The sequence below is a fragment of the Gadus morhua genome, chromosome 16, assembly GCF_902167405.1.
Source record: "Gadus morhua chromosome 16, gadMor3.0, whole genome shotgun sequence".
NCBI lineage: Eukaryota > Metazoa > Chordata > Actinopteri > Gadiformes > Gadidae > Gadus > Gadus morhua.
The window spans coordinates 876,256-891,255 of NC_044063.1; the positions used below are offsets into that span (position 1 = coordinate 876,256).

Below are 15,000 nucleotides of genomic sequence, written 5' to 3' on the forward strand. Positions count from 1 at the left end.
TTAGTGGTGTTGGTGATGGTGGTGGTGGTGGTGTTAGTGGTGGTGGTGATGGTGGTGGTGGTGTTAGTGGTGGTGTTAGTGCAGGTGGTGCAGGAGACGGTGGTGACGGGCTGAAGAAGGGGTCTTGATCGTCACGGTAGGTCTGGGACAGGGCTCACTGGGCTCAGACCAGTCTGCTCACTGGGCTCAGACCAGTCTGCTCACTGGGCTCAGACCAGTCTGCTCACTGGGCTCAGACCAGTCTGCTCACTGGGCTCAGACCCGTCTAGTCACTGGGCTCAGACCCGTCTAGTCACTGGGCTCAGACCAGTCTAGTCACTGGGCTCAGACCAGTCTGCTCACTGGCCTCAGACCAGTCTGCTCACTGGGCTCAGACCAGTCTAGTCACTGGTCCCAGACCAGTCTGTTCACTGGTCTCAGGGGTGTACTGGGTCGGTCCTCTCTCTCCCGCTCGGTGATGCTGTTCTTTAAGGCGTTCCTCCGTCTTGTAAAGTAAATCATCATCGGTCTGTTGGGTCATACCTCTGCAAATTGACCCAGTGATTTTTTTGCATATTCTAGAGGCTAATTTAAAACAAATATAAACGTACACAAAGTACAAAAGGTAAGGGAGAAGAAGAATCATGTAAAATTCTGTCCTCTGTCTATTTTCGTAAATTATGTTTAAGACAAACTATTTATTTATCTACGGATTTACAAATTGAATGGAATTGCTGAAATGAAATAAAGTAATTTCTATGTATTATCCAGCCAGCCCCAACCGTGGGGTCAGGCCCCCATTAGAGGAGCTGCTGTTTCCTGTCCCGTTTGATGGATCTATTAGCATCTAATCACATTCTGGGGCTGGGGACACAGAGATGTGTTGGAGAAAGGAGGAAGGTTTCTCTGTTTCCTTCAGAGAAACGCCCGCAGCTCCTGCCTGATCCTTGATTCACTCTGCGTCGCTGAGGATCAAAGCTCGGCTAGTGAAGGTTTAATACAGCTTGTTCTGCGGGCGGACTTTGGAGAAATACATCAGTACAGCCCAGGACTACCACCTCTAAGGATCACCCTGTCCTACACCTGCCCTTCTCATCAGGCACAAACATCAGCTGCCACCACAGTTACCTCAGAACACCAGGGGCCACCTTTTAAATCTCCACATAGTGATGACGTCTTTTTCAATAAAATAATAATTTCCTCATCAAAATTGCCAACACGGTGAATAGCATTTCATCTTCTACACCCATTAGCCTGGCTTCCTTTTGCCCATTATTCTGCGTATTAAGAAAAAATGTTGGTTCACTTTGTCACTGCAGGCTGACGTCTTTTTACCTTCCACCGGAGAAAGGTCCTTCGGAATTGCCCTGCGATATTGAATCTATGCCATTCATTTTCACACCAAAGAGATCTTCAGAAATCTTCAAAAGGCCCTGGTTTGTCAAAGTCACAGACTAATTGAGACGTTTGAGCAAAGCCTGCTGCAAAGTGAAGGCTAACGCTCCTCTCAGCAGCGTGTCAGAGGCAGGCTGCCTCTCTCTGAAAGAGGACACTTTGTACCCCGCCCCCCACGGGGGAGAGGGGACGCAGAGGAAGGCTCCATTAGGAGGAGATTGTGTTTTTGTTTGTTGTCTACAAGAGTGTGTCTCCTGGTGAAGTCCTCTCTGCCCCTCTCCCTCCGTCTGCTCTCTGCAGCAGAATAATTACCCTGATCATCGCCTCCTCATCATTCCCTGGCCCGTCGTGTGGGAAACAAGGGGAAACAAGAAGCTCAGACAGCAACCCCCTCCTCACTGAAGAGGATCTGAACCCACATGGCGTCAGAAGCATCGCAGCAAATACATAAATAACAAAGAGAACCGCAGGAGCACTCCTCTGATGGAGGGATGGTGGTGCGGTCTTTGTGTTGTTTACTATTCGCAGCGATGCGTGGGCTCTTCAGATCGGTCCTGTTGATCCACTCTGTGGCGGTAAATGCATCGTTTGGCTCCTGCAAACAGGTTGTTTCTCTCGCATCTCACGTTGCTAAGAAACATTGTTGTGTCCTCAGTGGTGACTGGCAGATGAGAGGCAGAGGGTTTATCTGGCTTGAGTTTGATTATTACAACGATTAAAGAACACACGTTTCCTCCGGCTGTGTAGAGCGCTCGGCCCAGCCGGTCAGGGGGGGTCAGTGTAACGACCAGCAGGTAAACCCCCGTACTGGTGTGGGCTCCCAGGGGGGGCTCGCAGACCAGGGAACGGACCCCTGAGTACCTATGGCTGCTCCCCCCCCCTCAGCCCCCCGCCCCCAGCTTGGTGTGGGACTCTATAGCACGTTAAAGAAAGGTCTTGTGTGGGACTCTATACCACGTTAAAGAAAGGTCTTGTTGTGGGACTCTATACCACATTAAAGAAAGTTCTTGTTGTGGGACTCTATTCCACGTTAAAGAAAGGTCTTGTTGTGGGACTCTATTCCACATATTTCAATAGTAACAGAACACCCTGCGGGTGAGTGTGGGTGCTGCCTTTGTGTCAGAGAAAGCCTCCGATAGTGGATTCCTGTCCTCTCAGACCAGAGAGATCATCAATCCCCTCAGACAAAGACTGGACTCTGGGAAGTCTGGGACCTGTCTCCCTGCCAGCCTGGTTCAGTCTTCCCTTAGCCTGGAGGACAGACAGTCACATTTCCATCTATGGAAGGTAGCAGGCGCTTTCATCCAGAGCCACTATAAGTCCATTTATCAGAAGAAAGAGGAACAACAATATATCACTGTCGGTACCGTAAGGATGTTCATAGGGCCGAGGGCCAAGCACTAACCATCACTAGGTTAACCCATTCCCTGTGTACAACACAGATAGCGAGGGTAAGATGCTACACCATTCTAAGTACTATGTTTACCATGCAGTACACCATACACAGGCCAAGGTATAGGCCTGGGTAACGCCTGGAGGACAGACTATAACCCTCTCATGTCCTCATGTGTTCAGAGTGGTCAGGGGGCTGGCAGTCTTAGAGGAGCCAACCAGGCGAGAGGGCAGAGCACTCTGCTGCTATCGACGACACCGCAGGGTCCTTATTGATATGGGAGAGGAAAGAATGCATAAATAATACAATATGGAATCCAACAAGCACTAATGGGATCTAGTATACGTTGGTCTGTGTGTCTGTGTGTGTGTGTGTGTGTGTGTGTGTGTGTGTGTGTGTGTGTGTGTGTGTGTGTGTGTGTGTGTGTGTGTGTGTGTGTGTGTGTGTGTGTGTGTGTGTGTGTGTGTGTGTGTTTTGGTTATCTGGCTGATGGCTCTTCTAAGAATGCAGCTCTGAAACATGAACAATAACTGCATAGCAGCTACAGCGTGGGAGATGTGGGAGATGGAGGTGTGAACATGTTTTCTGTTGAGTGCAGCATATTATCTGCAGCCCAAAAGTATGAACCTCTTTAAGCCACTGTGTGCTCAGAACAGATGACACTGAAGAGGATGTAGTTTTTTAACCTTCCTCTGAAATGTTGTGCGTATCAAAATGCTCTGAGTGGAGGAAGTGAGAGCAGTTAATCTGGGTCTTGTCAGACATGTCGTTTTCAGGGAAGTAACTTAATACAGTCAACTTTTCGACATATGTTGGTAAGTAATACTACTAAGTTAACAGTAACAAGGTCTAGACTAGGGCGTGTGTGAGCCATGGTGATGCACAGTAACCAGTCTATACAGAGTACGTATACAAATAAACACACATTCAAATTCAAATATGTCTCTATTTTTGTATATATATATTTTTTTTACATGTTTAATATTTACTTCTTTACATTTTTACAGCATGTTCTGGGGATTTTATACCCCCTTAAAAGTCAGCAAGAAGTGAGTTATAGTTTCAGTATAAAGACTGTTCTTAATATTCAAACATGTTTTCTTTTCTTCTCTTGAAGTGACTCACCATACGACAATGGCCACAGTACAAGTCTGGGGTTACGAAACAACAGATTTCCCCTCTTTCCCTTTCCAGTCGACGTTGTCAATGGAGGGGGTCCAAGCTGCAGAATACTCAAGGGATTGGTCATCCCCTCTTGAACCCAAACGTCTGGCAAAATGTGTGCTCTTAAAAATAACTTGAGTACAAGTCATCATCGATCCTAGTTGAAATATGATTTATATGGTAGGAAATACATCTGCTGACACTCCCAAACACACACTGTGCCAGTGCTGTCCCTCCCAGCCTCCACGTAGGGTATGATCTGTGCTGTTCAGAGTAGCGCACAGGCAGGGCCTGAATGATGCCAGGCCTTATGTTTCTCCACTTATCGTTCCTCATAACATTCCTAATATGTAAGATTACAGACACAGGTGGCTGGTGGACATTGACTGAAACAAGAGGATGTGCAGAAGGGACTGTTCCAGGGCTCCTTATTCAAGCTCATAGCGACGGGTCATGTCCCTGGAAGGTTCTGTCGTACAGCATAGCTATCACCATCAACACCACCACGACCTCCAACGATAGAGCTTAAAGAACGGAACAATCACCGATCTGTAAGCGTCGGATTGCGGATCAAACTAACTCCACCAGCACTAGTAGACAGTAAGGAATAGGTTTCAAATCACCAGCGTGTAAAAGAAAACTTATTATGAGCCCCTTCAGAAAGTGTCCTTTACTCGTGCAAATGTCCTTCTTGGTTTCCAACCCAGACTCTGGGACAATTCGAGACCTCAGTACACACAGTACACCGTGTCTATCGTTCATATGCAACGCTCACACAGAAATATTTCCTTATCACTGACCTGCATGCTATTACCATGGTTGCAGCCCTTGAGGTCGGCAGGCCTACACACATGCACGGTATGTAAATAGTTTATACATAAACGCAGGAATGCATATACGTTTGAAGATAAATATACGATACACATTCAAATATACACACTTATGTAAACCGTACATACAGTATACATCCACGCATTTCAGTACACACACACAGACTCACACGCACGCACACACATACACACGCATTTATGCGCACACACACGCACACACACGCGTGCCCACAACCCGGTGTGTGTCAGATGAGTCTGGAGGTGGGGGTCCTCTAGGGGTCAGATGAGGTTGGGGGTGGGGGTCCTCTAGGGGGTCAGATGAGGCTGGAGTTGGGGGTCCTCTAGGGGTCAGATGAGGCTGGAGGTGGGGGTCCTCTAGGGGGTCAGATGAGGCTGGAGTTGGGGGTCCTCTAGGGGTCAGATGAGGCTGGAGGTGGGGGTCCTCTAGGGGGTCAGATGAGGTTGGGGGTGGGGGTCCTCTAGGGGTCAGATGAGGTTGGGGGTGGGGGTCCTCTAGGGGTCAGATGAGGTTGGGGGTGGGGGTCCTCTAGGGGGTCAGATGAGGTTGGGGGTGGGGGCCCTCTAGGGGTCAGATGAGGTTGGGGGTGGGGGTCCTCTAGGGGGTCAGCTGAGGCTGGAGGTGGGGGTCCTCTAGGGGGTCAGATGAGGTTGGGGGTGGGGGTCCTCTAGGGGTCAGATGAGGCTGGAGTTGGGGGTCCTCTAGGGGTCAGATGAGGTTGGGGGTGGGGGTCCTCTAGGGGTCAGATGAGGCTGGAGTTGGGGGTCCTCTAGGGGTCAGATGAGGTTGGGGGTGGGGGTCCTCTAGGGGTCAGATGAGGCTGGAGTTGGGGGTCCTCTAGGGGTCAGATGAGGTTGGGGGTGGCGGTGGTCCTGGTGTAGCGGTTCAGGGAGCAGGTGGCGCCGCCCGGGGTCTTCTTGTGCCGCCTCCAGCAGAACACCTCCTCCCGCACGCCGTTGCTGACCAGCACGTAGAGCACGGGGTCCACCACGCAGTTCAGGCTGGACAGGGCCAGCGTGCAGGAGAAGGGGAAGTGCATGACCTGCTCGAAGGAGCAGTAGCTCCCCTGGGGACCGGTGTCCGGGCTGAGGTAGTAGATCAGCGAGCGCGCCAGCAGCAGCAGGTGGTACGGCGCGAAGCAGATCGAGAAGATGCCAATGACGCCGAAGGACAGCAGCCTCACCTTCCTCTTGCCCTGGGCGCTGAGGCCGGGGCTCTGGCCCACCGTGGCCAGCACCTTCCAGTAGCTGACCCCCAGCACCAGCAGCGGCAGCAGGAAGCCCAGGCCCACGCGCAGCAGGTTGAAGAGCGCCACGGGGGCCTGCAAGGGGTAGGTCTCGTAGCAGCGGTCGTTGCCGTTGCGCTCGTCGTGGGCGTCCGTCAGGTTGTCCTTCACCAGCACCATGATATGCAGCACCACCACCACCGCGTAGACCGCCAGGCAGGCCATCCAGGCGTAGCAGGACGTGCGCTTCGTCTTGAAGCGGAGCGGGAAGGTGACCACCAGGCAGCGGTCCACCGAGATGCAGCACAACAGGAAGATGCTGATGTACATGTTGGAGTAGTAGAAGAAGCCGGCGATGCTGCAGGAGAGCACGCCCAGCCCCCAGTGGTGGTTGTGGTAGTAGTAGTTGATCCAAAGCGGCATGGTGAGGATGAACAGCAGGTCGGACAGGGACAGGTTGAGGAGGAAGATGCCCAGGACGTTCCGGCTCCTCACCTGCTGGACGATGGGTCCCAGGGTTAGAACGTTGAAGGTCAGGCCGAAGATGAAGACCAGGATGTACAGCCCCATGAGCAGGTCGCTGATGATGCTGTCCTCGATGTCCACACACTTCCCACTGCTGTTGGTCGCGTTCGTGGTCGCGATCACGCTGCCGGTGGTCGCCGTGGACAACAAGAGGCTCATTGTCTTTTTTGGGACGTTGTTTTGGTTTCCTTTTCAGCGAGTACAGCCCTGTCCGAGCCCAGTTAGAATGAAGTGCTCCTGCAATTCAGAAGGGATATGGTTTTACGAAGGGACAATTAGGGCAACGGCAGAGCTATCATTTCACTCAGCCAGATGGATACTTCCCCCCACTACTTCCCAAATCCTATTTCACAGTCCGTGAGCCTGAAGGGAGGTCCTGGGCTACTCTGTCCTGAGTTCAGCTCAAGTGCTATTAAGTGTTATTTGGAGTATGAAACGCTTTTCATTGCCGGAGATGGTGGGCCTTGTTGTGCCATCAGGGCCGAGGGCTTATCGCTCCAAGAGAGAGCAGCCTGCAGCCGGTGAGGATGGGATGACCAAATCACTCTTTCTGTTCTCCTCATTGCTCCACAACCCGCCCAGCGCCTCATCAGGCACTGCAGTGCTTTGTCTAAATGCCTCAGAATCTCTTTTTCAAGCGACAACAAAGAGCAAGTGTCCCTTTACATATAAATGAGATGCAGAAGCATCAGCTTCCCATCTAAGTGTCTAGATTAGTTCCTGGTTATGCCTCTCGCATAATAGTGTCTAAGATTGCGAGCGTTATTGCCCCTGCATGGTTTGAAGATAAGTGGCAGACCGGTCACACACACACACTATCAATCACTAGATCTACATTTGCATAGTGCTCTAATCAAAGAATTTTACATTTCATAAGAAAACTAGCTTTTCAATTAGAACACGCTTTAGGCACTCGGCTTCATATAGTAACCTTCATCAGTTAACAAATGATTTCATTTCATTTTTGGCACCGGAGTCGGAGTTACGTTTAATAGAATATGCGTTTGTTTTTAAGAGTTGCCAATTACTTGATGGTTTAGATTAATAGGGATTTGACATGGTAGTGTCAGTAAATACATTTCTTGAATGATTGAATGTGAATACACTCAGAGTGTCTCATAATGGATGCCATGGTTCGTTCCTTTCAGACAGAAGTGCATGGTAACACTCTGCACACACATAATGACCATGAGGTTCACATGTTCCCCTCCATCAACACCATCACACTCCCTTCGCTTTCCTTACGCTGCGTAGCGACTTAAAACTAGGAGTGGCTCTCTGAGCCTCGCAGCATTCTGAACGTGTTTCTACGTGTCATATCGTACTGATCTGCATCCCCTATCATCCTGCCCTCCCTGAAGCTACGGCTGCGCGGCGTCCGGCTATTGTTTCATCTGCTGGGCAGTGGTCCACCTGCCCGGTCTGTTTATAGAGCGGAGAGCATCTGATGCCATTAGCGACTGGCCAGAGCCCGCTCGCAGCCAGAGCCCGCTCGCAGCCAGAGCCCGCTCGCAGCCAGACTCAATCACAGAGCGGCCCTTAGGGTGACCTGAGGGCCTACTTATGGAGCCCTTAGCAGGTGCCGACTGAGGGCTGAAGAAAACCAGAACCATATTGGTCATCATTTGGAAAAGAATGACAAAAATCCACCTGGGTTTCCCCCTACGTCATCTTCAACTCTGAAAAGTTTAATCTTTCACAGAAATTAATAATTGATTCCAGTCAGAGAGATTTGTTTCTTGCCAACCAATTCCTTCCATTATGTGTCACCAGGTATCCACAGGGGAACCTGGTTCGATGCCTCATGAGGTTTGTAATGTCTCTGTTTCCCCAGAAGGGTATCGCCTGCCAAACCTCCTGTTCACAATGCAGATCAATTGGCTGATGATTGAATAGGCTGATCTAACTTTGGTTTCATGAATACCCAGTATTTTCTATTTCAAGAATACATTTGTCATATCCTCTCTTCTTTGTCTTTGTCTTTCGAATAGAAAACATTCAGGCCTGAGTGTCACTATACTTTGGGCTATTTGAATGTCTCCGATTTTTTATTCTTACATATGTAGGAAAAACACTGGTTTGCTGTTGTTAGTGTTACTCCATCAAGTTTTTCATCAACAAGAAACACTCCAGAGAGTTCTGAAAGTTCTTACCTTGTGGTGGGACGTCAGGGGTGGAAAGTGGTCCGAAACAGCCGTAGAACTTCAGATGTACTCCTGTCCAACACAGTGAGCTCTTCACTCTGACCGGCCAGTCAAACCCTCACCAAATGGCTCACCACTTCTCCCTAACGCAATCAGGAATGCATCATCCAGCGAAACAAAAAACAAAACCACGAAAAAAGAAGTAGAAAAGCTGAGTGTCTCACTTCTGCTCTCGGTCTGCGGGCGTCCCAATGTGAGCGCTCTCCGGACGCTGACAGAGCAGAGAGAGGAGGAGACGTACAATAAGCGCAAGGAGGAGAGGACGATGAGGGGAGGGAGGCTGGGGAGCTTCTGCACCCGTGTAGAGAGGAAGCAGCTGGCGTGGGGCGGGTGTCTGCGGTGTGGGGATAGATGTAGTGGATACAACCAGATGGAGGGGTGACTACAGAGCAAGATACAAGGCGGGACGCAGCCAGGGACCTCAGCCACGTCTAGATCATAGCTCCGCTGGCACAGGCAGCTAGCAGGAGGGAGGAAGCGGGAACTCATGGCGTCCTCACTGACCTTTTCCCTTAAGTATATGGACCTCATACTCTGAATGTTCCTCTAATTCCTACTTATCAGGTTTATAGTTCAAAATGGCTGCCAGGGAGGGATTTAAGATGAATAATGTGAGTTTGATTTATGTCTTGTGTCCGACAGAGGCATCCCGAATATTCCAGGAATCTGGAAGGGCCGGATCGGAGGCTGAGATCTCCTTCACCCTCACACACCCCTTAGACCCTAGTTAGTACAGTGAGAGATCTCCTTCACCCTCACACACCCCTTAGACTCTAGTTAGTACAGGGAGAGATCTCACACACCCCTTAGACTCTAGTTAGTACAGTGAGAGATCTCACACACCCCTTAGACTCTAGTTAGTACAGTGAGAGATCTCACACACCCCTTAGACTCTAGTTAGTACAGTGAGAGATCTCACACACCCCTTAGACTCTAGTTAGTACAGTGAGAGATCTCACACACCCCTTAGACTCTAGTTAGTACAGGGAGAGATCTCACACACCCCTTAGACCTTAGTTAGTACAGTGAGAGATCTCACACACCCCTTAGACCCTAGTTAGTACAGTGAGGGACTATTGACCCTTTCCCCTCTGAGAGACTATGTAGTTAGTAGTGAGAGATCTCCCTCATCCTCATACATCTCTGAGACTGTAGTTAGTGAGGGACAATTCACCCTCACACATATCTCAGAATATGTAGTTAATATAGTGAGAGCTCTATTTCGCTCATTCACATCTCTGAGAGTATACAATTAATAAACTGAGATTGCTTTAATCCTTTCACATCTCTGAAACTGTAGTGAATAAACTGAGAGATCTATTTCACACTTGTGCACATCTCTGAGACGATGTCGTTAATATACTGACAGGACTTTTACCCTTTCACCCTTTCACCCTTCTGAGACGAGTTGTTGGTAAACTGAGAGATCTCTTCCCCCCCTCACACCTGTGGTAAACATTGCCACCGGATGTGTTCTCGGGGGTCGGACACCTCTCCTCCTTCCTGGGTGGGGGGCGGAGGGGATGGGGGGGTACGTTACACAGGAAGTATTTTGATATTTTGTCCCACAAATGTGTTCCTGGGAGAAGAGAACAGCTTAAGAGCCATGACCTAATAAGGCTGGCAGCAAGAAGCCACAGGAAAACATATTGGAGATATGCATTCTGCGTGCGGGCGTGTGTGTGTACGTGTGCATGTGCAAGTGCATACTTGTATGCGTGCGTGCATGCGTGTATGTGTGTGTGCATGCGTTTGTATGAGTGCATGTGCTTAAAGCTATTCATTCCTTACATTCCATTTATAAATAAACAACTTTTATTTTGGTTAAAAACAATATTGATTATGGTACCCCTGAAACCAAGCCCCGCCATTTACTATTCCATAATTCTATATCTACCTCCCCCCCCCCGCCCCCTCCCTACCTCCCCCCCTCCCTACCTCCCTCTGCTCTTTCCCACCGCGGGAGGCGATCCAAGGCCCCTGATGGAGCCAGAGCCGAGCTGTTTACAACGCGGTGCCTGATGTCTGACTGCCATTTACCTCCACCGGCCGCACTAAGTGGGCTATCTTCCACCGCACACTCATCAATGGGTGCATAGAAATATTTCTATATATAATATATCTATACTCCACTTAGTATCAGTCGGTAATTACTAAGTGGCACGGTCAATCGGAAGGCAAGGCAACGAACGACAACCCTGCATAATGTACGATTGCAATAGAGAGAGGGAGAGACAGAAGGTATCATTTACCGGAGAGGATTGTTCCCCGACGGGGATGGATGTGCAGGAGAGGGGCAGAGAGGACCCCTCTCAGCCGGCTAAAGGGCTCTCAGCGAACGAAGAGAGCGGTACTCTATCTCTGCCTGCAGACGCGCCAGGTCCACTCGTGTCGTGCGGTGCTACGGGCCTCCTATGTAAATCAGGTCCACTCCAGGGCTTAGCACAGCCTCTCACTCGCACACCCATTGATCCAGGGACGTGCTCTCTCTCTCCTACAGCGGCTACGTGTCGTCCGACTGCTGGCCGACCTCAGCTCCGACCCTAGTTCAACACCCCAGCGATCGGGAGCCACGTGACCCGACGGGACCCCCGCGACACACCGGATGTTCCGTCCGGGGCCCCCCCACGAGCTCTGCTTTTTATTCTCTCGCTTTAAAATATAGTAAAATAAAACATTATTAGTTATTACAGAAACATCATTTTATTTCGATTTTCGGCTTTTATCGCTTTGTGTTTTTTCGCGCAAATCTTTCTAATCTAATGAGGCCTTCTGTCCGATTTTCGGGAATTCCGTCCATGAGACTTTGAGGGACAAAAGAAGAGGAGGAACTTGTGGGTCACTTACGTAAATGCATGAATAAATAATGAGAGGAATCAGACAGCCCAGTCAGGATGTGATATGGTTCAATGCCTGTATTGTAGTTACAAATGCTAGAAGGATCCACATATATCTCATACATTCTCTACACACGTTTGACACTACATGGATACGGCTATAGGGTTCAACAACAGGTCCTGCTTGTGGTAAGTAAGGAGTAGAAGCATCTAGACTTAAAATAAACTCTATCAGCCTGACATGGAGACAGTGGTCAGCCACTCTGGGCCTATCTGCTCTATCCAATAAACCAGGACTTCATGGGGAGATGGAGGAACAGCATCTATGTAATATATAATATTACATCTAGGTCAAATATGATCAGCTGACAAAGCATGACGCCATGACCGTTAGCCATGAGCAGACAGACATCTGCACATCTCTCCCATCAGAGGCTTTGCGTCACCTGACACGCTCACGCGGTGTGGCTTCACCCCGTGTGTACGTATGAGGCGACCGCAAAGCCTTTTCTCCAGAAACAGACTCAGAGATGTATCTGCTGCCGCCTCTGTGGTTACCAGAATACAGGAAGTGATTGATAACCATCAACATTCTGCTCCCCAAGGGGGGGGCGTTAAGAAGACACAACATTAAGCCAGACTCATGATGACACTTAGTTTGTGGTCATTTTCAGTTTTTTAAATGTGGGATTCATTCTCTCTTCCTTCCGCTCCCTGGAGGTGGACCGTCCCTCCTGGAGAAAGCTCTCAGGACCTAGACCTGGAGGACCTGGAGGACCTGGAGAACGTAGACCTGGAGGACTTAGACCCGGAGGACTTAGACCCGGAGGACCTGGAGGACCTGGAGGACTTAGACCTGGGGAACGTAGACCTGGAGGACTTAGACCTGGAGGACCTGGAGGACCTTGAGGACCTGGAGGACCTGGAGGAAGTGGACCAGTCTCAGACCACGGCTAACGGCCCTGCCTGGGTTCAGGAGCCCCAGATCAGGGGCGACCCCTAAAGGACCAGTGGGGGCCGGGGCTGGGGGCCAGGGCTGGGGGCCAGGGCCGGGGCCGGGGGCCGGGGGCCGGGGCCGGGGCCGGGGCCGGGGCCGGGGCCGGGGGCCGGGGCCGGGGCCGGGGCCGGGGCCGGGGCTGGGGGCTGACGTCACCACTCCAGTCGGTCTGGCCCGCTCAGAGCGGAGCGTAAGTGATCAGAGGAACCACGACAGCGTTCAGCGAGAGGCGGGAGGCGGGAGGCTCCCTCTGGCGGGGGCCTGGGAACACTCCGCCTCAGGGCCGTCTGTCCCCTGTCCTTTAATCCCTCTGCCCCCCCCCCCCCCCATCACCCCATCCTCCGGCCAGAGCTCCACCAACGGGTCCGGGTCTCGACGCCCCCGGAGCTGCACCTGTGCCCCCGCTCAGAGGATGCTGACCCTCTCGGTCAGACCCTGCATGTCGCCGTCCTCTGCGTCCTCGCCGTCGGAGCCCATCCCGGCGGGGGCCGCGGCCACCAGGTGGGCGGGGTAGGGCAGGGTGTTCTCGCGGGCGAACAGCTGCCAGCGGGTGTCGTCGCTCTCGTGGGTGATGTAGCGCTCGCACAGCTTGGTCTCCAGCTCCCGCAGGTCCAGCCAGGTGTGGTAGTCCTGGGCGGAGAGAGGAGGTCAGTGGGGACGCCGCCTGGCTCAGGGGGCCGGCATTAGCTGGTGTGTTTAGGAGCCCCACGAGGGAGCGTGTGTTTACTGCCGCTCAGCAGAACAGAGCCCCACTGATGTTGTAGTCCCCAGACCGGGACAGGGCCGACGAATCAGTCAGGACAGGATTCAATCTGCTGGCTCTGTGGCTCTGCTGAGACTTTGTTTAATTTATGTTCAGCTCACACGATACAACGTTGGATTCAGCCTCCGGCTTCAGGGGCCAGATAGCTTCTAGAGAAGTGTTGACCTTCTGATGATATTTGAGTGTGGTATCCCTGTTAGTGTGCGTGTGCGTGCGGGCGTGTGTGTTTACCTGCAGGTAGGAGTGGCTCAGGCTCTTGTCCACACTGTAGCGTTTCCTCATCTTCACCTGCAGCAGGTTGTTGATCAGATCGATCGCTGCAGAGAGGAGAGAGGGTCACCACGTCAGCACCACCCAGGTCAGCACCACCCAGGTCAGCACCACCCAGGGCCGCTCTCACCTACCGCCAGTCACAGCACCACGAGGCAGGCTGAGACATTAAACATAGCCCTGTGTTGATGAGCCACAACGCTCCATCAAGGGGGGGCCACACTGAGCTGAACCGAGCCCCTCTGGCAGTCCCTCCCCTCCCCTGCTCTGTCCTGGTGAGTCTCTCTCTCTCTCTCTCTCTCTCTCTCTCTCTCTCTCACCTCTTATCAGCCCTGAGAGGAACTGAGGCTCACAGCGAGACCACGAGCCACATCCTGACTGGGTGACTGGGCAGCCGCCCCTCTCCCCTGCTCTGACACTGCAGTGAGCGCTGAACAGGGGCCCCTGCAGTGAGCCCTGAACAGGGGCCCCTGCAGTGAGCCCTGAACAGGGGCCCCTGCAGTGAGCGCTGAACAGGGGCCCCTGCAGTGAGCCCTGAACAGGGGCCCCTGCAGTGAGCCCTGAACAGGGGCCCCTGCAGTGAGCCCTGAACAGGGGCCCCTGCAGTGAGCGCTGAACAGGGGCCCCTGCAGTGAGCGCTGAACAGGGGCCCCTTCAGTGAGCCCTGAACAGGGGCCCCTGCAGTGAGCGCTGAACAGCAGTGAGCGCTGAAGAGGGGCCCCTGCAGTGAGCGCTGAAGAGGGGCCCCTGCAGTGAGCCCTGAACAGGGGCCCCTGCAGTGAGCCCTGAACAGGGGCCCCTGCAGTGAGCGCTGAAGAGCAGTGAGCGCTGAACAGGGGCCCCTGCAGTGAGCCCTGAACAGGGGCCCCTGCAGTGAGCGCTGAACAGCAGTGAGCGCTGAACAGGGGCCCCTGCAGTGAGCCCTGAACAGGGGCCCCTGCAGTGAGCCCTGAACAGGGGCCCCTGCAGTGAGCGCTGAACAGCAGTGAGCGCTGAAGAGGGGCCCCTGCAGTGAGCCCTGAACAGGGGCCCCTTCAGTGAGCCCTGAACAGGGGCCCCTGCGGTGAGCGCTGAAGAGGGGCCCCTGCAGTGAGTGCTGAACAGCAGTGAGCGCTGAACAGAGGCCCCTGCAGTGAGCGCTGAACAGCAGTGAGCGCTGAACAGAGGCCCTAAGAGGTGAAAACGGAGGGATTGTTCCAAGAGGTAAATCTAAGGGCTCAGGTGTCTTGGTGTTGAGCCAACAACAGTCTTATGGGCATTTCCATTACACTGGTAATGGAATCCCTCTTTCTGAGTTACCCTGTTCGGGGCCCCTGTTCAAGGCCCCTGTTCAAGGCCCCTGTTCAAGGCCCCTGTTCAAGGTCCCTGTTCAAGGCCCCTGTTCAAGGCCCCTGTTCAA

At 52.3% G+C, this 15,000-nt stretch overlaps 2 protein-coding genes across 2 annotated transcripts in view; both read right to left on the reverse strand.

Annotated features, from left to right (window-relative positions):
• Window positions 1-5,427: 5,427 nt before the first annotated feature.
• On the reverse strand, window positions 5,428-11,375 carry gpr184 (G protein-coupled receptor 184). Its single transcript, XM_030337442.1, has 2 exons — window positions 8,684-11,375; window positions 5,428-6,767 (listed from the first exon to the last, which is right to left on the reverse strand). Exon 2 carries the CDS (start codon window positions 6,687-6,689, stop codon window positions 5,625-5,627), a length of 1,065 nt encoding a protein of 354 aa, XP_030193302.1. The 5' UTR covers window positions 6,690-6,767; window positions 8,684-11,375; the 3' UTR covers window positions 5,428-5,624.
• A 256-nt stretch (window positions 11,376-11,631) lies between these two features.
• The window catches only part of prkd2 (protein kinase D2), a 21,695-nt gene continuing 18,326 nt past the window's right edge, over window positions 11,632-15,000 (reverse strand). Inside the window, exons 16-17 of the mRNA XM_030337373.1 lie at window positions 13,563-13,648; window positions 11,632-13,198 (exon numbers count right to left, since the gene is read on the reverse strand). Coding sequence (XP_030193233.1) covers window positions 12,974-13,198; window positions 13,563-13,648 — 311 coding nt within the window. The 3' untranslated portion in view covers window positions 11,632-12,973. The remainder of the gene's footprint in view (window positions 13,199-13,562; window positions 13,649-15,000) is intronic.

Excerpts from the sequence above, each read along its gene's own strand:
- gpr184 (XM_030337442.1), bottom strand. The coding sequence starts at position 6,689 with ATGAGCCTCTTGTTGTCCACGGCGACCACCGGCAGCGTGATCGCGACC.